The sequence below is a fragment of the Neopsephotus bourkii genome, unplaced genomic scaffold, assembly GCF_033783945.1.
Source record: "Neopsephotus bourkii isolate Nb327-2 ecotype Australia unplaced genomic scaffold, CSIRO-AGI_Nbou_v1 NB_1589, whole genome shotgun sequence".
NCBI classification, from domain to species: Eukaryota; Metazoa; Chordata; class Aves; order Psittaciformes; family Psittacidae; genus Neopsephotus; species Neopsephotus bourkii.
The window spans coordinates 2327463-2350813 of record NW_026902065.1 but is presented as its reverse complement, the minus strand read 5'-3'; the positions used below and the strand labels follow the sequence as shown (position 1 = coordinate 2350813).

Here is a 23351-nt window from a genome sequence, read left to right as displayed (position 1 = left end):
AGTACAAATATCAACTCCCTGCTAATAATATTTTTTTGCCAAAGATGAGGGACTCATCTTGTGATTTTAAGTGCACTAGGTTTTTTTCCTTAGTCCTGCACCCAACTGTTTGTTACGTATTTACAGCCAATAATGCAATCAAATTCAGAGTATTTTTAGTGAGGTGGTGGTTCTTTGTTCATTGTTACTCTTTTTTTCTGTGACGCCCTATTTTTATCCATCTAGGTCAGGGCCTGACACTCTGGTAGCTTCAAACACTTACATGTTATCTCTGCAATGAAAGTTAGTGTTGCCATTTTCTTCAGAGATGTCTGTATATCTAAGCGTTGGATCTTTTGAAGATCATCTTCTGAACTGGCAGTCTCCAGGAGGAGGGATATAGCTTTTCTCACCCAGCAATCTTGAAAGTGTTAAATGAACTCGATTAAAGTCTTGGAAAGCTCTTAGAGATCAACAGTCTTAGTAGGTGAACACTAAAATCCTACATCAGAGCCCTTCACAGTTGGCGCAGACTAGTTTGGAATAATTTAGGATACCGCTGCAGTAGTTGCCATGACTAAAGGTAGTGCTGTGTCCTAAAAGGCAGTCTGTTTTCTCTTGGCTGCTCCTTGTGGTGGGTTTTTTGTGCTCTCATCCTTCTTTAAGGGAGGGACTGGTAGGTTCCCCACTACTGGGAAAATCTGAGAGACTTGGATAAATGCAGCAACTACAAGACAACAGAGATTAGCCTTTAAGCATTTAAGTTTGTACATAGTCAGCAAGACTGCCTGATATGCTGGTGAATTACTATACAGCTGATGCTCATCCTGTGAAAACATCATCTGTTATCTTGTCCAGGAATCTGACTAGTCTAATCACCCTGTAAAAATCAATTCGTGCTGTTGCAAAAGGGTGTCTATTATGCAGGTCTTCTTGGTTTTAGCTTTTGCAAACACTTGCAGATAAAATACAAAAAGGGCTTTACATACAGAATTAGGCAGCTTTAGAGAATATGTAGTACAGGTGTGATTTCTGTCCTCTTTTCAGTCAGAAGGGATGTTTCATGTAGAGATGCTGCCCATGTTGCCTTTACTGAGATGCCAAGGCAAGGATTCTCCATAATTCTGAGAGGGAAGCAGAAAAGAAATGAGAATGGTTATGATTGCCTGTGTCAGCTCAGTTGTTTTCCCTTCTCCATTAGACTCAGTGTGGCACTGCATCAGTCTTTGCATCTGTTATGCTGGGAAAACAACTTTCTCCCTTTGTTAGCTGTTAGATACCGTCTGTAGCTAGTTTGTTTAGCTCAAGCTAATGGAAGAAAGAATGCGAGTATAGTATTGCTGCGTGTAGTATTCAACCTTGATTTACGTCAAAGTCAGTGGTTTTTAACATGCTAGAAAAACACTGGGCAGATTTTGACTTTTGTGATACGGGCATTTCAGCCCATTTGCAGAGCCTAAATTTTGTCCATGAATGCTGCAAGATGCAATAAAAGCTGAATAATTTAACATGTTTTTCTGCCAAGACTATTCATCACAAGTCTGTTCTGGAATAGAAAAGGTATAGTCAGAAGTAGTGCCCTTGCAAATCCTCAGAGGGATCAGGAGCCTGGATCAGAGGGCCCCACTTCAGTCCCCTATGTCAGGGACTTGGTCAAGCAAAACTTTAATTCCTGATAGGATCTTCAAGAATGAATGAGTAAACCTGTGTTAGCAGTCTATAGCTAGCATAGCATAGCTACAGAAATGAGGCTGTGTTGTCATTTGGGCTGTTTAGGATGCTGGACTCTGACCGTGCAATCTGTATTGCTAGAGATGAGGTGTGAGTTGGAGAGCAGAGTGCCACTTCTCACTTTGAGTTCCACCTGGAGCCTATCAGTAAGGAAATTATGAAAATAATGTTAAAAGAAATTAAACTATAAGCAGTATTGAATGCAGAATGAACTCTATGAAGCATCAGGGGGCATAAGTTTACTTTCTTAGAATTGCTGATCACTTGCACTTCTCTCTGTTTGTAAATCTACAGAATGTAGGATCCTTAAATGAAGGGGACGGGCAGCCTGTTAAAGCACATTGTATGAATGCTTATGCTCTGAATTGAATGCTTATGTTCTGAATGTGTAAGTTGAGGATTTATTTTATGTGAGCATCAGGTGTTGCATACACGCCCTAAGCTGTGATGTGCTGATTGTCAGTGTGGCTCTGTTTCTAATAAATAAGTTACCTATAAAAATATCTTAACTAATTTAGTAACTGGTATTGTTGTCATTATCATGGTTCTGTTGTATCATTACTTAATGTTAGAATATGAACAGCTTAAAGCACCACATATTGAGAGTGCCATTTTTGCCCACTAACAAGGTTTTAATCAAGGCATTCAGCAGCTCTAAATAGGCCTTTGCTTCTGAATTTGCATATCAGGAGGGGGCTGGGAGCATGAGTGGGTGGATGTCATGTCCCAGTGATTAATGATCTCTAGGAAGCCTAAAAGGGAAGAGTAATATACGCAGTATTTCTACCCCCTGGAGTAGGAATGCAAACACTATTGTGCAGATCTGTGCATAGTCACTGACTTCCTGGTAGCTGGAGAATTTCATACACTCCTCTACCACAAATAAAACTGTCAGTGGAGTGACAAAGATCAGAAAGCCGGGCTTCATTTATTGAAAAGAATAGCTCAGACACAGTGATCCAGAAAATTAATTTTGTAGGTGTTCGGAACTTGGTTGTTTAATAAGAAACTGGTAAAAAGAGAACTTCTGATGAAAGGCCTGAAGCCACCAAATATTTGTTGAATTTGTCTGTTTTGTTTCTGGCTATGCCTGAATTATTGGAGAGGAATAACTTCCATGATATGAAAGAAGTATTTTAAACAGGAACTAGAAACAAAACAAAGAGAAACAAGCTTTCCAAAAAGTAGAAGTTGTCTGAATTTCAATTGCTAACAGAGCAAAAGGGAGATGGCACAATGTGGCACAGCCACCGAGTCTGCGTAGACCAAACCCAGCGCACTTGTTAGAAATCCTGCTGTATTTGATTGCCACAGTTTGCTTTCTCTTTCACTAGTTCTTTGTTAAGATTATATTAATCGCATAAAAACTTAGGGCAGCTTCTGAGTAGGTGTTATTAAAAGTGAAAAGTTTATTCTTGGAATGCTTCGCCAATCCCTGAAACTTCAGTACTTGTTTCATTGACAGCTTTGAGGTCTGCACATGTAAGGTTAAATAGTTCTGTAGTATTTTTAAGTATATCCATTTTCAAGTTTAGTTGGGCATCAGCAAGTAAATAATGACAAGAGTTCTAATTTTTGCGGAGTTTGTGTAATTCAGCCACATATTAAGGAAAAGTACAAACACAACTCTGTATGATGAGAACAGATAGATAGCAAACGCGGGGGATGTGTATGCACCATACAAGAGACCCTTGCAAAGTGAGTTTCTTCTTAATCCACTAAAGATGAGGGAGAGACCCTGTGGTCTAATTTAAATCACTTAATGGATATTTGGGAAGTGCACTTCTTTGTGCTTTGTAGAATGCAGAGGCTGTCAGTTACTGAAAGTAGTGCTCAGGAAATAAACCTGGATCTTTTTTTTTAGTGTGTTAAAAGCCTTCTGTATTTCCAGTGCACTACAAGCCAAGTAAAAGTGAAAATATTTTGGGGAACCTGAGAGATTGCCACCATGATCCACTGTTACAGGAGGAGGAAATGTTTTCTGTGATGTACTTGGGCTCACTAATGATTGTAACACAGATGCGTTGTAAAATGTTACAAATTTCAAGGAGGAGAAGGCTCTGACCGCTGCAAGTCAATGTGAGAGTTCCCCCTGCTGTCCTGCAAGATCAGCTGCTGTAATGCACTTCTGGATGCTGTGCCTTATCTGTGGGATATAGGATACTGTGGAGTTTGGAAGTAATAACGCACTGCTGCAGTATAGCTTTTGGAGCTTTTGTCTTTCTTTTTGCTTGTTAGTTCTAAGATAATGCATTCTGCCTTCCTTAAAAACCAGGGAGTAGAAAATAAAGCATTGTTTGAGTTGCAGGGCCTCTTTTTGGTTGCAATTGTACAGTTTATGGTGAGTTGTACTCTGGTTTTAATTCTTTCTTCCAAATGAATAATAATTATTTTATTAAATCTGTTTCAGCAATGCAATCAACCTCTTAAGCAATGTTCCCGTTTCTTGCTTGGATGTTCTTATTAAACCATCATCCCAAGAGGAAACAGATATAAAATACAATGGTATGAATATGGGAGCAATCCAGATTTTACTGGATTTCATGGAGAAGAGAATAGACAAGGTATGGGCTGCAAAGATTCTAAACAATAGGGGCCTCTTTCATTAAAACAAAAAGTGCACACATGTAAAACTTCTTACAAACCTTTCAGACAGTATTTAGCACAAACACAGATGTCCTGCTTCTAGACTGTGAAACACCTCAAAATTGAGAGTGAATATCTGAAGCGTATTTGTGTATTAGGATGGACTTACGGCTCTTTGGTGATAACTATGTAAAGTTCATGTTTTGGCTGTCACGTAGGACTTTATTGAAGGGTTCATAGGATTTGAAATGGAAGATTTGCTCTTTAAAATGTTTTATCTGTACTTGGTTTTATTTTAGGGAAGCAGCTATAGAGAAGGTCTGACTCCAGTTCTCAGTTTATTAACTGAATGCTGCCGAACTCATAGGAATATCAGGAAGTTTATCAAAGCTCAGGTAAGTAAAATATTCATCAAAATTTGAATATGAAGCTAGTGATAAACTTTCTGGGGTTTGTACATCAGTGCAAGACACTGACACTTTAAGAGTACAAATGGTTTCATATTAAGTACCCCCAAAATTCTCTGCAGTAGTTTCTTCTGTTAGGTCAGCTGTAGAAGTAGTTTTTCAGTCATGTTAATCAATAGATATTATGGCCTAAGTTCCATAGTACATTTTATAGAACTGTTAAATAACATTAGGGGTATTCTAAAGCTGTGATCACCTGACATGAGGAAAAAACTCAGTGAGGTCTGTCCCCTTACATCCAGCATATATATATATAAAAACAAAATCAGTGCATTTAATAAAACTTTGCAAAGCTGCGTGGTAGCCAGTGAGGCTACAGGTGTTTTGATTGGTTCAGCTTGAGCTTTACTTTGATCTCAGCAGGCATGAGTCATCGGAATTGAAGCCTGTGTACCAGTGTGTGTCAGCTGTTCTGTCAGATTAAAACTGTCCCTGAACAGAAGCACACTTCATCACTTCATCTTTTATGAGAGCTGTTTAGTACAGTACAGACCGTGGGTAGGCTTTTTATAGAAAAAAAGATGTCCATGCCACAGTTAAAGATCTAAAGGATCTCTGTGCCTGGGTATGGTGTTTTCTGTTTGTTTTGCTGCTTTTCCTGAAGTCAAACAGAGAGACGTTAAAAGACGAGCAGGGGAAGACCGCTGAAAACAGCTGAGAAATGTTCTTTTTTCCTAAGCAGAGGTGATTTTTGGTTGCATTGTAGATCAAAGCTGTGCCTGAATTCAGAAATGGAGTTTATAATGAAAAAAACCCATGTATTTTCTGATTCTTTCATCTGTACCAGAAAAGTGGTTTTGAGGAATTTAAAAAACTTGTTCTGGCTGTTTAGTGTTTTTGTTTTCAGCAGTTCTTTCCTAGGATGCTCTTCTAATCTGTTAAATAAAATAAATAAGTAAATTGCAGAGCCAAATGTTCAGACGTTAGGAAATGAAGTTGTCTGCATGTTTTTATGACATCTTGGCATCAGGATGTCAGGATATAACTGCATACTGTTTCCTACCACAGACTGCTGCCTCATATAGTGCACAGAATGGATGGATATTGCTAACTGCATGACTGGATGTTTGATATTTTGAATTACCCTCATTGTTAAGTGTTGGCCTTAGGCTTTATTTATTGTGCACTATTCAAATTCTGATCTGAAGACAGAATGATTAATTTCCTCATGGACTGTCCTATGACACTCATCACTGCATTAGTATTAAAGTACTCTGAAAACATTAATTCATTCTTACAGCACTCTGTGAAATAGCAGTCATGGTACTATCCCCACTGGGGAAAGTAAGCAGGGACAAACTGAAATGCTTTTGCTAATTGTTTGAATACTTAGTTTGAAAAAGATGGGGTCTGTTTTTTTCAAAGTATCCAATAATGTAGCATTCATTTGTTTAAGTATGGGTTCCCAGGGAGGCTGATTTCAGTAGTAATTGTGCAGTAATTTTGCACAGAACATGACATTTTGCGTTGGACACCCAGAAAAGAAAGGACCTGCAATTTCTTAAGACAATTAGTGACATCTTTGGTTTCATTCCCTAGTAAAATACTGGGGTAAACCTATAGGAGTCTTCAGATCATTAAATCTTTCATGTTATAGCCCATGTTGCTTTGCAAATCATTTCATATCCTTTGAATGTGAAAAACTTTATACAGGTTTTGAGCCTGAAGACATATGCACAAGGAGGCAGAAGTTAGGTTGCAAAACCAGCCATATTTCAAGCACCTCCTGCCTTTCTTTAGGGTTGAAGTTAATGGTATTAATGACATTTGATAAGAAAATAGTGTGTTTGAGAAAATGTTAAAAATATTTTCTCCAGAATCTTTCTGAAATTTAGCTTGAGCTTTTCAAAGAGTGTTTTCTGGGAGAAAAACATATTTCCTCTATAAATGTTGAGCTAACTTTTTAAATTCATGGTAGTAGAACTTGCACTGTGACTTCTTTCTGCTTTTTCATCATAAGTATTTTAATTGTTCTGTATAAATTACCCATCATGTTAACATTGTAAACTTCCTTAAGCTGGTATTTTTAATGCTAATGCCAGATATCTGAGCAAAACAAAGAAACAAAGAACATTAGGTCACTGATGCCTTTTTGGCCAACTATTTGGGAACAGTCATTGTGCTCTTAAACTTCTAATAGTTGTCTTTCTTTTAAAAGTCTATGTTTGGGACTGAAAACTCTTCTGCCCAGGGTGGCAGACCAGAAGTCCTGAATATGTTAAGAATATATGCGCATGAAGCATAGTTGCGTTGATGTTACCCCTTCTTTTGAAGGGGTGGAGCTTACGGTGTTTTCTTGTTCTGTTGACTGTCTCTGCAAGGATTGCCTAGGTATTGCCATGCATTCTATGCTGGTTTTCCTTTTTTTGTACTGCTAGGTATTACCTCCATTAAGAGATGTATCAAATCGTCCAGAAGTTGGCACAACAGTGAGGAACAAGCTTGTGCGTCTTATGACACATGTTGACCTTGGAGTAAAGCAGATTGCAGCAGAATTTCTTTTCGTTCTTTGTAAAGAGAGAGGTAAAAATTTACTTTTTCTTCTCCCTTTTATATAAGGTTTTCCTGTAATTAGCCTATTTGCCTCTTGCTATAACGCTTGATTCTTGTAACGTTACACTGGTTTGGTTTTGTAGTTGATTATAGCTGAATGATTTTCTGTTTTACCCTTTGCAGTTGACAGCTTGTTAAAATATACAGGCTATGGAAATGCGGCGGGATTGCTGGCAGCAAGGGGCCTGTTAGCAGGAGGAAGAGGAGATCACTGGTACTCAGATGATGAAGATACAGATACAGAAGAATACAAATCTGCAAAGCCAAAGTACAGTATTGTTTTAAGTTCTGCATATCCTGTTGCAGTTTAGATGTTTTGACATACTTTTATTGTTTCAACTTTTCCAGAGAGGCCAGTTTCGGAGTTACATGTTCTTGTATTAACTACTGCCTCCTGTTGACTTCATGGTCTAATTATTGAGAAACTAGCCTCTGATAGTGACCATCATATAGTCATATATCTCCATGGGGCAGGGCTGGGGGGAGTTACCATGAGAATGATTTAACTTCAGTCTGAAAACCTGTTTAGCATTCAAGTGTGAAAAGAGATTTTTGAGCAAATTGTAGGAAAAAAACCCTGTAGTAACCAACTTAGCAAGGGTGGCTTTTACCCCAGATTTTCCAGGAACTCACATGAAGTTGCCACACTACTATTGTTTGTGGGGTGTATCTCTATAACAGGAAATGAAGGTGTCAAGAGTGGCTCAGGGTTTTAAGCAGGAGTCTCTAAAAAAGAAACAAATTAGTAGGTCCAGTTTCAGCCACTCAGATTGCCAGGTAGTAAAATTCTCTGAAGGATCGAGTAGGTCCATAGAAGTCATGCATCAGGAATCCAGTATATGTGTTTGAAGGATTCAGTGATCAGATAGAAGCTCTGTCTATTGGTTTTTATTAATTGTATTTGATTTGGTGTTAGAGGTTTCAGTTTGTCATATTACCTCTATTCTTTTAATTAGATTCTGAAATTTGTCGATACTGGGCATCTGAAGCGTGTTCTTTTCCTGCTTTGCACTGAATTACACAGACATGGTTAGGTGTATGACAGGCGGTTGTAGCTTACTGGAAGATTCTTATTAAGGAACATGAACAATAGACAGAATTAAATGTATAAGAAGTTACAGGAATTACATTGCTTCTGTGCTAAGAAAGGAACTCTAAAACATGAGGTTTCTTTTTATTTCTGAACTTCAGGATTATTTTTTCCCCCACTCCTTTGTCTCTGGTCTTCTTTCAAAAGCCTAACATCCAGTAACATGCATTTATTTAGTATATAGTGTCTTTAGTATATAGTATCTATTTATTTAAAAGCTGACAATTAAATGAAACATTAAAGACAACTGTCAGTTGATTTATGCATCTTATTTGCTGTACTGCTCTTAAATGTTTGTGGTTTAACTGCTTGAAAAGAGAATTTGCCCTTAAAGTATTCTTTAAAACTATTTCTCTGCTTTTTCCTACCATTTCTGTATAGCCATTCACTTGTTTTGGAAATAAAACTGGCATTGTAAATTCTCAAAGTAACCTTAATTTGGTTTGAGCAAAAACCAGCGTGGGAGGGCAGTAGTCAACTAATTCAACAGATCTTCATGGATAAGAAAATGTAAATGGAACCTGTTTGTATTTTTGAAGTTAAGCCTGTACAGAGTTAGTTTCAAAGATGTATCTGTCTCTGTTCCCCATCTATGTCATTATTACTAATGCTGTTGTCATTATTTACCATCATTATTCCCCTGCTTTCAAACTGCTTGCGTATGGGTTATAAACATAACAAGTACTAGTGGACTGCGTATTTCTGAGTAACTAACAAGAAATTAATACTGTGAGTCAACAAGAAGGTAATATGATTAATGAGAAAAGGCTACAAAAAAGGTATAAATATGAAGCTCTTTAGTAAAAGTTTTGATGTGCATTTCAGATAGTTTTAGTCTTGGTTGTTTCTGTTGGTGTGTTTGTCTTTCCACCTATAAAGAAGATAGAAAATTGACGTATTTAGAAATGTAAACTGTCTTGTTTTTCCATCTCCAGCATTAACCTTATCACTGGTCATCTAGAAGAACCAATGCCCAATCCAATGGATGAAATGACAGAAGAACAAAAAGAATATGAAGCCATGAAGCTTGTCAACATGTTTGACAAACTTTCCAGGTATTGCATTATAGCTGCTTTTGAGGGCGGCAGCCTGTATCCTTGCTCTTTTCTGAGATCTAGTCCTTCAAACTGGTGCTATAATCAACTGCAGGATTAGGACCCCTTTAACTGCAGAGAAAAATCTTTAGCACTTCAAAGAAAAGAGTAATGTGTAACAGGACTTCAGAGGAAACCTGTTTTGGAGAGGATTGGACAGAATCAGGAGGATCTGGTGGTGAGGGGACCTGCCTCCTAAATGGATAGGCTGGTAAATGAAAAGAATTTCTCTTTTTAAAGTATGGGACACAATCCAAGCCCAAGGCAAATGTACTCATTTTCCTCAAGTCAATGAGCAGCATCTCGTGGTAGCTACTTATGTCTGCTGCTTATATGAAGAACAAATACGGTGTGAGAATACTTCTCATCAGAAGCAATAGTTTATATAATGGACCAATTAAAAGGGAATTTACAGTTAAGAATTATTGTGGATTTATTTGAGTCAGTGTGGGCTGGATTACAAATGAGCCTTTATAATTTCTTTTAAATAACTGAGGTAAGGCCATAAAAGAAGATGGTACTTAATGTGGCATAAAGGTGTATATTATTGATGCAGGAAGTTGATTTTTACTTCATAGCTTTCTGAATACAAAAAGGGAACAGTCCTGTGCTGTTAACTACAGCTTTTCTTTTTCCTCTTTGACTCAGTATGCCTAGAATTTCCTGTTTTTTCTTCCCCCCATACATGTAGCTATATTGGAGCAATTGCTTGCAGTTTGGTTTCTGTGTAAGCAAAGTTTTACATTCTTAAGGAACACTTAATGTAATACTAATTTACCAGTGAATTGAGCTGTAGGAATTTACATAAATATATTAGAGGATTGTTCTTCAAATATGGGAAAACTCAGCAGCTAGAAATGTGTTTGTGTTTGGGAGAGTCTGTAGATAATCAAACAAGATCTGTTGAGATAAATTAGCAAGTCAAGTATTTCTACATCTCTGTTAAAGATGAGGAATACAGCAAAAGATGGGAGAATCTGAATTTTATAATAGCTGACAAAGACTGAATTATAAGCAGGAGTGAAAGCAGGGAAGGATCTTGGAACAACTGACCTGAGACTGTCAGTGAAGTAATCAGATACTTTTTCCACATTATTTGCATGGAAAACAAGCGTAGTATGTTACAGTCTTTTTAATAAAGAAGATGCAGTTCACGTGCAGTGTTCATTGAACTACTGTGTAAAATGGGATGATTGCTATGTAAGCTAGAGAATTAAGACACTGAGCATTAGGGGTACTGCAATAAAATGACTAACTGGTTTAAAACTTTCTTAAAAGGAAGATTGAGACCAGAGATAAACTAAGACTGAAGACAAGTCTGTTGCTATCACTATAGCAGTTACACAAAAGTCCAAATGGCCTTACTGTAGCATAAGAAGAGCCTTTTCAGTCTGGAGGACTGGAGGCACCTGCTGTGTTGCCTGCTTCAAACTGACAATAACTAAGCAGCTGGTGCCCTGTGTCACTACTTACCCTCTGGGCCAGTAGCTTTACTTTCACCTTGGGCTTTCTGTGTCAGTTACATCCACCTGCAGTTTTGTCTATAGTGTTTAGGCTGGAAACTCTTCAGGACTGGGACTCTCTTTGTTGAAAGGGTTTTTGTTTGTTTGGTTTTTAGTATAGTGATTACTGTGGGACAGTGCTGTTGATGTGACCCCTTTTTAGGTGCTGTGGTAACATGAATAAAATCACTTGACTGTTCTTCCCACCCTTTTTGTTTACTGAAAATTGGGGGGTGAGGGGAAATGCTGGCAGGAAGGAAAAAAGAAAAGAAGACTTTGTCTTGGGAGGCTGTGGGATGTTTTTAATGAATGTAATTGAGTGCAATTGTAGGGTTTGCAGATGTTAAATGAAATGGGAAGCTGCCAGTCCTGTATGCAAGAAGAAAGAGTTGTAACATGCTGATAGTAGTGGGAGTTCCTCCATGCTTTTTGAATTGAACACTTCTACCTCCAGCTTGAGCCCTTTGGTGCTCAGAGTTTTTAGATACTTAAACCTACCAGTGGAATGCACTTTTTACCTTGGTTTGCAACCTACAAATTTAAACTGGAGCTTAATTCCGGGGTTTGAGTCTTGCTTTGAGGCAGACTGTTGGTGGCAGGTTTCCTACTTCTGCTGGTCTTTGGTGTCATCAAAGCAGGGGACATACACCATGAACTGAGCAGTTTCAGTTTGGTGCAGTGCTTTCCTTATAAAAGAGGATGAAGTTGGACAGGGAGAAAACAGCTCCTTCTTTTAGTCTTGAATGAGTTTATGTATCTGTGCAACTTGAATAAGAGCTTAGGGTGAACTTGGATGATGTACAGCAAAACTGGTTTGCTTAATACACTTGTATTGTCCTGGTAATGGAAGCTAAGCTTTGAGGAGCTAGCATGCTTTTTTTACTGGAGAAAGGTGTGAAACAAAATGAAGCTGAAGGTCTGAAGAACTTGCTTTCCTTCCTGACTGGTGAGGATTATCAGGCCAGTCTGTCACTGGGGTATTCTAGATTTGGCTTTGACTGGCTCTGTATCAGTTTTGAAATATTACCTGATGATCAATTGAAGTCAGAAAGCAAATTTACAAAACACTACTACTTCATTGCAAAATCATAGCCTGCATTAATGGCTGCTGTGTACACTGTGCTCTTTGTTTAGGTTTATTGAAACTCTAAGTAGTTAAGTGATATTCTTTCCCTTGTTCCATAAGATGCCAGTGGGCTTTTATTTTCAGCACTGGCACTGAAGAATTGAAACTGGTTTGAGATGATGTAAAACTAATGCATGCATTTGGGTATTTCAGGTCTTAGTTCCATATTGTTTCTGTTCTGTTAGGTTGTTGGTATTAGGCCTGTTCATGGGGTCATTGACCATTGACAAGGCTAAATTAAAATTAATCACCCAGTTTTGTTTTATCGAAATGCATGGAAGTAAGATGAATATTGTTTGTGAACCCAGTGTATTAGCACAGACTTGGGTTCTATGAAAGCTTTTATAGAAATTAATATTTTGCTCAAATTTGGCTAGATGAGAGTACTTTTAAAAATCATTATAAGTGTAAATGAAGATGAAAAATCTTGATATTGCAGCTCTTGGAGATGTATACATTACTCAGGTAGCTTGCTGGGTGCCTGAACTTGGCCCTGAAGTACCTATATGGGCTTTTCTGGAGTAAGGGCCGATACGATCTTGTTGATTCATTGAGAATTGTTTGGTGACTGTAAATCGGTGTCCTGTGTATGTGATGCACATCTTTCAGCTTTGAAAAACTCCTGCAAACAAGATTTAACTGAACCTTTAGTTTCTTGCAAAATATCAAGTTAGCTACCTTAAATCAGTGTGGTACGGTATTCTGTCTGCTGATATAATGGATTATTTGAGACACTCCGTGTTAATTAAAATGTCTGGAAAAAATGCTAGCAGTTTTTTCTATTATAAATGGTAGGTAGAATTGTATATTAATTGACTAATTTAAAATGTCAGGATGCTTTTTCCAAGCCAACCTTGTATTAATAGCAAGAATCCTTTTGCTGATGAAATGGTCTCCAATTATCACAGCTTGGGTTTTGTTGTACATTGAACAGAAGTCAACAAAACGAGTATGTAAGAGAACCTGTCTAAATAAGCAACCATACTCATTAAAAACACAAAATTAATCATAGGATCAATGAAGAAGGCAATGTTACATAGGGTTTTTTTTTCCTCCCCTTTTTAGCCATAGAACAAAATAATGTTACATGAAAGGATCGGAACTATTATGTAGTACTCAATTATAAGGAGGTGAATAGGTCTCTAACATGCCATTTTATCAAAGGAGCAGACTGGTGTTTACATGATGGCTGTTTGATTACTGACACTGTCATTAATTCTGTGTGTCAATACTGCCCTATACACATAAAGCAGACAAGAAAGAGTTACCCTTCAAAACAAGGGAATGATTTTTGAGTTGTTAAGCTAAATGGCAAGCAGGAAGCTAGAACTTGTATAGCTACATTTGAAGGGACTCTTGGGAGATCTGGAAGTGGAAGAAGAGAATGCATTTTACCAACTGTTTAATTATGGTGTGTTTCTAAGTACACTTGAATAGAATGCTTTGTTTGCATTAGAAAAATGAATGTTGCAAGAAGGTGTATTTGACTATATGAGAGGTCACATAAGGATGTTCAAATATTTCAAATATGCATAAATACGCACACTGTGTACTTGTATATATCTTCATGGGTATAGAAGTATTCCCACTGCCACCTACTGGGCTGAAGCAATCTATTTTCTGCCCTCTATAGATGTACTGGAAACATCCAGTTTCTGGATAGTGAACTGTCTTCTGAGGCTACACCTGCCAGTGTCTGGTGCTTTCCTTGCCACCTTGCATCTCACCTTAAGTAGAACCTTAACTATATACTACTTAAGGTAGTATTGCTCACCTTAGCACATTCTCAGCTAACCCAAGTTGTCAAAGTTCGGTTGAGGTATCTCAGCGCTGAATGGGCCAAGTTGCTGAGGCAGGCAGAACTGAGATCATTTATACCAGGTAAGGATCAGCTAACTTCAGTATGGTACTGCAGTGATGACCTTTGCAATCTAATCCAAAATTCTGTTACTTAGCAGATAGTTGTTCCAAATTTCTGAAGCTAGCTTTGTAGTCAGTCCAGATCTTTTCAGCTGTTTGTTTCCCTCTCTATTTTTCCACTTTGAAAACCAGGAGTAAGCTTGTGTGGAGTTCAGAGCTTGTAGCCATGTCTTCACTAGTGAAAGGATACCATGTTTTACACAATTTTAGGACTAGATTATAGTTAGGAAAAACCTAGGCTGATACCTGTTTCTTTTGTGTCTTCATACACTTCCCTTTCACTGGATAGTATTTGTCTGAGGAAGGATGTATGGAGTTCATCCTTCTCGTACAGAGAGAACTTGTAACAACTATCTTTCATCCTGCCAAGGACTAGCAAAGCAAGAAGCTCCTGCAGGAACAGAGAGTTAATTGATAAATACCCATGTTACTCTATGAAATCTGAGCTCAGCCTAGCTCATAGTTGAAGCCCAGAGAGAAGGAAATGCATTGGGAATGAACCTCAAATGCATTACAGAATAATTCATAACGGTGCACTTTGAAATGAATACAGTGAACTGAGAAACAGGCTTTTGAGCATCACCAAAGAAGATACAAATGCATGTCAATGACTCAGACTTCTGCATTACATTGTCATGCAAAACGTGTAACATGTCATGCAAAAGACCCCCACAAAAACCATAGACCAGTACTTGTGCTTATGGATGTCTTATCTATTACATCTGGTGTTCAGTGTCTCTCCAGGTGACTCACCAGGAGAGCAAAACTTTGTGTCAGGTTCTGTAGTGCATGTAGCAGGATGTAAAAGGGAAGTAGCTGAGAAAGAGCTGTGTCTTTGAATTTGACAAATGGTGAGATAGGACTTCCTGACGATATTTGCAGGTATGTTGTAAGGATCCCTACATGATGAGAGGGAGGCCCCCACATAAGGGGACTTGGGACCATGTTTTTCTGTCTCTTTCCTTTTTCTTGAACTGTTTCTTTATCCTTTAGTAGCCATTATAATTTATTTATTACCAGTAATAAACTGTAAATGACTAGTTAATGATGTGATCCTATGAGTTTGGGCTACAGTGTTAAATGTTGCAACCTAAGAATATATGTTACAGTTTTTAAAACAAAAACCTAGGATCCTCTGAGTTTAGAAGGCAAACAAAGGTGAATTTGTTCTTTGTAGCTATGGTTTTACTTTTAGGACTTAAAAAACAGGAGTAAGGACTTACCAGGGTATTCTCAAATATAAGTGTAATAGATCACTATTGAGGCTTGAACTTGAGTAAGTGACACTGAAGAATTGTTGCAAGATTTCAAAGGACAATTGGTTTGTGTTAAGGTGTTTGAAAGACAAAAAGGTCTTAGATATGTAGGGAGGTTTTCCTGTGAAAAAAGTCTTTGCTATTAGATGCAACTCCAAATCCTAGGCTCTTCATTATGGCCCCCAGCTTCCCACCCAGGCCTCCTTACCCAAACCACAGCCATTTCTCCAGGTCCAGTTTCTCATGTGTTGAAATGCCACAGGCAGTGGGATTTGTGGTTTATCACCATAGTATCTGATGGCCACATCTGTGCAAATAGCCAGCATTTATCTTGCTATTATCTGCTCTTCCTGAGCAAAAAAGCATCTTGGAGACTTAATTTAACTGCTGCTTGACTGTACCATATCCAGTGTATGCATGCAATTCATAGAACCATAGAATAGTTAGGGTTGGAAAGGACATGAAGATCACCTAGTTCCAACCCCCCTGCCATGGGCAGGGACACCTCACACTAAACCATGTCACCCAAGGGTCTGTCCAGCCAGGCCTTGAACACTGCCAGGGATGGAGCATTCACCACTTCCTTGGGCAACCCATTCCAGTGCCTCACCACCCTCATAGTAAAGAATTTCCTCCTTATACCCAATCTAAACTTCCCCTGTTTAAGTTTTAACCCCTTACTCCTTGCCCTATCGCTACAGTCCCTCCCCAGCATCCCTGTAGGCCCCCTTCAGATACTGGAAGGCTGCTATGAGGTATCCACGCAGCCTTCTCTTCTCCAGGCTGAACAGCCCCAACTTCCTCAGCCTATCTTCATACGGGAGGTGCTCCAGTCCCCTGATCATTCTCGTGGCCCTCCTCTGGACTTGTTTCAACAGTTCCATGTCCTTTTTATGTTGAGGACACCAGAACTGCACACAGTACTCCAGGTGAGGTCTCATGAGAGCAGAATAAAGGGGCAGGATCACCTCCTTCGACCTGCTGGTCACGCTCCTTTTGATGCAGCCCAGGATACAGTTGGCTTTCTGGGCTGCAGGCGCACACTGAAGCCGGCTCATGTTCATTTTCTCATCAACCAGCACCCCCAAGTCCTTCTCCGCAGGGCTGCTCTGAATCTCTTCTCTGCCCAGCCTGTAGCTGTGCCTGGGATTGCTCTGACCCAGGTGTAGGACCTTGCACTTGGCATGGTTAAACTTCATGAGGTTGGCATCAGCCCACCTCACAAGCGTGTCAAGGTCCCTCTGGATGGCATTCCTTCCCTCCAGCGTATCAACCGAACCACACAGCTTGGTGTCATCGGCAAACTTGCTGAGGCGCACTCAATCCCACTGCCCATGTCAGCAACGAAGATGTTGAACAAGACCAGTCCGAACACCGATCCCTGAGGGACACCACTTGTTACTGGTCTCCAGCTGGACATTGAGCCATTGACCACAACTCTTTGCGTGTGGCCATCCAGCCAGTTCTTTATCCACCGAGTGGTCCATCCATCAAATTGATGTCTCTCCAATTTAGAGACAAGGATGTCGTGTGGGATAGCGTTGAACGGTTTACACAAGTCCAGGTAGATGACAGCAACTGCTCTACCCTTGTCTATCAGTTCTGTAGCCCCATCATAGAAGGCCACCAAATTGGTCAGGCAGGATTTGCCCTTAGGGAAGCCATGCTGGCTGTCACTAAGCACCTTGTTGTTTTTCATGTGCCTTAGCATGCCTTCCAGGAGAATCTGCTCCAAGATTTTGCCAGGCACAGAGGTGAGACTGACTGGTCTGTAATTGCCCGGGTCATCCATTTTCCCCTTCTTGAAAATGGGGGTTATATTTCCCTTTTTCCAGTCATCTGGAACTTCACCTGACTGCCATGATTTTTCAAATATGATGGCCAGCGGCTTAGCAACTTCATTCACCAGCTCCTTCAGGACCCGCGGATGGGTTTCATCAGGTCCCATGGACTTGTGTGTGTTCAGCTTCTTAAGATGGTCTTGAACTAGATCCTCTCCTACAGTGGGCCTAAGGTCTTCATTCTCTTCCCCACTGAGAGATGGAGTTGTATGGCCTGTGGCTCGGGAGGATGGTACATGTGTATTGAACTGGTAGTTTTAGTGGGCTGCCTTTCAAGCAAGGGGTACATTGACATCAAACCTCTGCTCCTTTATTTAAGGTGACTCCTGAATATTTAGAGGGTTGTTTTTTTTTAGCAGGAAATCAAAATGTTATCTTTGCCCTTACAGCTTTTGCCATAATCCACATATAAATGAGGTGATAAAAAGTAAGGATTAAATAAATCTTTGCTAATACTTTTTGATTGGCTTAATCAATAATTAATCATCTCTTAGATGAAGCTGTAGCTTGTGGAGTAGATATAATTGGATTAGCTGCTGAGAGGCCTTTGGAGCTTTGAAGAGATTAAAATGGCTGTCAATCCTGTAATTAAACTGCCACAAACAAAAGCAATAGTATTAGAATCAGTCAGCTTTTTTTTTTTAATGAATCAACAAGTACTTACCCTTAATAGTGGTGTAGACAGAGTCTGTTCTCGTAACTGATTTATTTCCTTCAACAGGGTGAATATTTATCAAATCATTGGTTTAATTGCCTGGGCACATACGGGCCAGAACGGCAGGTGAGATTTTAGGAAGCAGTGGCTGTCAGAAGAAAAGCTAGTTTGTGTATCTAAAACAGGGAATCTGCTCCGTGTCTTGAGCCTATTAGGCACTGACTTTTCATGGTGTCTTTAATTGGCTAAGTAGGTTTGGCCTACATGAATGAAGTCTTTATCTATCCTGCTCTTCCCCTCCCACCTATTCTGGAAGGTTTTTTGTTCCTCTTTCTTCAAAACAGAGGGCTTTAGCAGAAATAACTTCCTTTTAAAGGCTCATTATGCTCTAAAGCATATACTGTATGTGACTGTATTATACACGTGTGAATTGATATGTGTGCATATGCTAATATATATTCTTCTTTTAAATCTCTTACAGAGATGAGCTTATAAAACCAATGGGAGTGCGGCCGGATGGTACAATGGCTCCTTTGGAAGAAGCAGTCAGCCAGTACCATACCAACAAGCAAGACAGTTCAGATTCAGACTAAAGCATCACCTGCTTCGCTCTCAATTCTTCTGTAATCCACACATTTCCTTAGAGCCACAACATCTTTTATCTAGGCATTTTATCCTCACATTAGCCAGCATTACTTTAACTCTTTTATTATTGGGATATTAAAATATGGTATAATGTCTGAATTTTTATTATGTATGTTTAAAGAACATACCAGTGTATTAGTTTATGGACTTTATTAATTTAAAACTAAACATACTTCAAAGGGATAAAAAGTGAAAGCCTACAATGTAAAATAAAATACAAACACTTCAGTTTTCCAGAATCCTGTTTTCTGAACTCTGTAGGTTTTCCCATTCTTGATATTTTTTTTGTATTGTCTTGCCAGTCTTCCCCTTTATATAATTGTAATAAAAGAAGCGTGTTTGTTGAATGGCATTAGGAGCAGAGGGTGTTTAAACTTGGAAGTCTGACCCTGTGAAGCTGCTTTGACTGATTTTTTTAAATGCCACTGGATTTCTTACTGCTACACACTTCTGTGGTTAAGCTGCTGCTTAGGATTTTACCAATGTGTCAGTCACTGACTGCTGCTAAAATTACCTTTAAATTGGGAACAAGATGATGTATGGAGTTTGTTCTACCTCCTCTGCCCTGTTAAGACCACACGAATATACCCCGCCCCCCGTCTTCAGTTAAAAACATCCCTATTCAAAGGAGCATTCAAGTATGTAAACTTAAATGTTGCCATGAATGGGAGTGGACTAAAGTGAAGTGCATGTGTGAGTGTTTTACTGAACTGGAGCCTACTTTTGGAGATTAACAAGAATGCCTCACTTGAAGGGAAGTCAAACTAATCAACAAAGAAATATTTCCTTTTAGGGAGAATTTAGGAAGTGATGGGATGGAGAATGGGAAGGTAGGAAGGAGAAGAAAGTGTCTTCTTCTTTCGACTGTACTCTTAAAACAAAGATTAAAGTTTTAGACGTGCTGCACCACTGTTGTTTCCTTTTTGTCTGCTTGGTTTCTTCCTCTGTGTATTAATGAATGAAGTGTTCTTACAGCATGAATTACATGAAGAATAATCCATGTCTAGTTTGTAATTCTTGGCTTTCTGGGTTTGGGTGTTTTTTATTAGAAGCAGACACATGCTGTTCCTTCTGAACCTTTCAGAGGTTGGTGGTTTGTCTTTGCTTCCTATGACTTGACACTGGTTCGCTGAACTAAAGGAGTTGGTGTTTAAAGACCTTGTGAAGGGAGGATGTGGTGTGAAATCATGCTGTTCTTTCCCCTGTGAGGAGCTTCTTCCACAGATCTTCTTAGTCTCCTGAAAAGACTTAAAAAGAAATAATATAGAACTGTCCTCTAAAAGTCAGGTTTGTTTTCACAAAGGATGCTGTCCAGCTATAGTAATGACGGGGGTTTTGGGGTGGGGGAGGTGGACAAAAAACCCAAAGAAAACCCAGGGAAACTTAGGAACATTGATTGTAAACATTTCTGTCTGCTGGGTCTCAGAAATGTAATGCTGGGTTTAGCATCATCCATTGAGGACTTGGAGCCCAGTCGAGGCAAGCATTAAGTGCACTGCAGGAGCGAAGACTTTATGAACCCTTCCTGAGGAGCAAAACTTCACAAGCTCTGTCAGTGAGATACTGAGTTTTGTCTTGGCATCAGCTGAGGCTATTTCTTGGGGCTGGAAAAGCAGTTCTATATGGGTTGGTATAAAGAGATGTATACAGAGCATGAAGAAGAGCAAAATCTCTATTTGTTGCTTCACAAGTTGTAGAATATGCTGCTACAGTTAGCTGGTTAAAGAGATGAATAGAACAATCATGGCTCCAGGGATTTCATTACAGATGGTATAGCATGAGGCTTTTGTGGTCTGGCTCCTGGCAATTGCAACTAGGCAACAATAGTTGCAATAAACAGTTCTTCTGTTTAGTTTATCTTGGAAATTAATGCTCGTAGTAGGTTTTACAGACACGGGATGCTGCTTCAATTAGAAAGACCAAGCATAGGAGTTTCTACCTGAGTACCCGAGCTCAAGAGTGATTTTTCGTAATCGGGTTGCCTGTAGTGCAGGTTGATCTATTAATTTAATAACTTCCACTAGTGCAGCATCCCTAAGCATCCCTTGCTCCAAAATGAGTTTGTGGAAGGGGTGCTGCAAGATTTTTGCTTTGTCTTTGAAACATAACATAGGTCCATCCTTAGCTGGAGATCTGAGAAAATCCTGGGACGCAGTTCCTCCAGCACACAGAGCATCTGCTTCCTTGTGTGGTGTTTGCTCTTCAAAGTAACCGTGTGTGTGTTAAGATGGATGGGAGTCTGGAGAAGAGTGAAATGGGTATTTGGTGGTTTAACAAAAAAAAAAAAAGTAAGGTCTTCCTTAAATTCTTCGCTGAGAAATTATGATTTGCTCCTGTGTTTATTTTCAAAGATGAACCTCCAGAAGTGGAGGCAACTGAACCCTATTTAAACCAGCAAATGGGACAGTGAGCCCAGTCAGATTTGGGAATGCTTTCTTTCCTCCCCAGCTGAAGGTTCCACATCTGCATTTGACCATAAGAATGGGACCATAAGAATCTGCACAACTTGCAACATTTGGATGCTGGGCAGTCTCAAGCCCGGAAAGTGATGAAAGGTTTGCTGTCTCTGTTCTGTATGGTCTCATCTGTATTATGTGAAATACTCACATTTGATGATATAAATTTTTGTTTCCATTTTTCCTTCAAAACACTCAGGACATAGAAAATGCTGTAATCAGAAAAAGGAAATCTTCTGAGCAAAATGCCAAGAGGTTTACTGGTGGGTTCCTGAGATGTGTACCTTTCATTCCCTAAAAGCCTTTCACAGTCTGTCCCACATATATCAACTTGTGTTTCAGTCTTTGTTTTGGCATCAACAGTCCAAATAAGAACCACAGTTCTTATTATAGCTCATCAATGATTTGGAAGTTCTGCTTTTTTTTGTTTCCCATTAGAGTTAGGAAACAACAGATGATGGGGAATTGCTGAAATTTGCCAGGATACTTTGTTCTTTTGCAAGATGATGCAGATGCATTTGTTTAAATGCTCATGAGAATGTCCTGGCAGGTATTCCCAAATGCTAATTGAAACTTCATGTGCCCCAGAAGTGATTTTCAGGAAAAAGGGACATTTACAATGTTAAAAATGTTGTCACAAGAAAATTAGCAGAACTTTAATCTGCCAAAGAGAAAAACGACATTAGCTTCAATATTCTGAATAAACAACATTGCTGTATGTGAGCATGGCCAAGAGCTTTCACCTAGTTTTTCCAAGTACGTGGAAGTCTGCAATGGCTTCAAACAACCCCAACCAATTAAAAGTAAAAAAACAGAAAGAAACTAGGTTATAATATAGTTCTCTTAGAGCTCTTCAAGCAATAGTTTTCTTCTACCTGAGTGAAAAACTGGTTGTCAAAGGTGGCTTTAAGGAAGGGAATATTACAATGAAGCTGTTATATTAGTTGGTTGCCAAGCACCCTAGGTCTGAAAGAGGAAAGTAAACCCCAAAGTATACAAGATCCCAAATCTCCTGAAGGAGCATTCCACAACATTGTACTTCACCTTATTACCACAAACCAGCTAATAAAATCCTGTGCTTTATTAAGGCTGGCTGTAAAAAGACTGTTCCACTGTTCAAACAGTTGAGAGCCAGACTTCTCTGGTCTTTGATGAGCAGCAAGTTAAACAGCTGCCCAGGTCACATTCTTTTCTACTCAAGCATGCAAAAGTGATGATTTAGTGGCAGTGCAAAGATGCAGCTCGCTTTCAGATAGCAAAATTAAAAAGTATGATTTAATCCTGCAAATTAAAATCTTTAACATCTTAGTTACTTGGATAGCTCTGGATCTTATGAAAAGTGATAGGCAACATTTCCTGGTTTCTTCATGCAAAAGCTTTTGCTCATCCTGAAGCTGGTTCTCTCCAAAATGCATGTTCTCACTCTGGTGATGCAGTATTTAGACCAGCAACTCTGGGGGGAAGTGATGTCCTTTTAGTTTTGCCATGTGTCCCTCAGCTGGCTATGCCTGGGAATGCGGAAGCGTCTCTCGGTGCTGGCTGAAGAGCAGGCAGAAGAGCCTGGAAAGGTATGCTGTACCTCCTTCCTGACCTCTGCTGCTAGTCAGCTGCCTGGGGGTGACCTAAGGGCAGCAGAGGCCCTGCCTGATGGAGGTGGGACCTAGGCAGCTACCCTGCCTGTCTCCCTAACGCCTGTGGGTAACACGGGCAGGCTCAAGGCTACTGGGTGGCCAGGCAGACAGGAGAGACATGCAGCAGTGTGGCATGGAAAATGGTGGTAATTGCCTGCTTGCACTAAAGCTGAGTGTTTTTCAGGGCCCCTTCTCTCAGCACCACCAACACTGTCTGCAGGTAAGTCTGGTTAATCCTCTGCTTTTACCTGTTACTTGGCTCAGTGGAAGGGTGTTGCCTTTGTTTGCAAGGATCAGTAATGCTTTGGGTTCCTTTTTTGGAGGTATGCCATACTTCCATAATGTGCTTTCCTTCTTGAGAGTGAACGCCTTTTCCTCTGTGTGAGGATGAGGAAGAGGGGGTCCCACAAAAAGGGACCAAACTCATTTGTTTGGAAGTAGAATCAGCTACCTCTCCTGTCTATGCAGCAGGAACCACTTTCAATTCCACCAAATTGAAATTGGCCTGAGGATCAGGCTGTCCCATCTCAGTGTCCTCTGGACAGGCTTGAGAGCAGCAGATGCAGTCTGACAGATAGGGGGAAAGAAAATCCCCCCCAAACTTGCCCATTGCCACAACTTGTCCAACAGCATCATCTGACAGTGCATGGCTCAGGTCAGCAACCTCTCCTGGCTGGATGCTGCAGGGTCCAATAGGATCAAATAAGCTCCTTGAGCATCCCGGCTTTCTCTTACAGCAGCATGAGCACAGATGACTGAACTGCTGACGTGCCTGGGAATCGATCCCTCCGACAGCATGCCAATCTCTGTGGGGTACCC

The 23351-nt window shown here is 39.7% G+C and overlaps 1 protein-coding gene across 2 annotated transcripts in view; it reads left to right on the top strand.

Moving 5' to 3' along the window:
* Positions 1 to 19351, top strand: part of RIC8B (RIC8 guanine nucleotide exchange factor B) — a 36740-nt gene extending 17389 nt beyond the window's left edge. The window contains exons 5-11 of one of the 2 annotated variants that reach the window (XR_009728269.1): positions 4121 to 4274; positions 4596 to 4691; positions 7142 to 7286; positions 7440 to 7584; positions 9342 to 9461; positions 9556 to 9711; positions 18282 to 19351. Coding sequence is in view for 1 of the 2 variants with exons in the window: in XM_061371828.1 (XP_061227812.1) it covers positions 4121 to 4274; positions 4596 to 4691; positions 7142 to 7286; positions 7440 to 7584; positions 9342 to 9461; positions 18282 to 18393 (772 nt within the window). In the remaining variant the exon portion in view is untranslated. The remainder of the gene's footprint in view (positions 1 to 4120; positions 4275 to 4595; positions 4692 to 7141; positions 7287 to 7439; positions 7585 to 9341; positions 9462 to 9555; positions 9712 to 18281) is intronic. The other variant, XM_061371828.1, reaches the window with a different exon arrangement.
* Positions 19352 to 23351: the final 4000 nt, after the last annotated feature.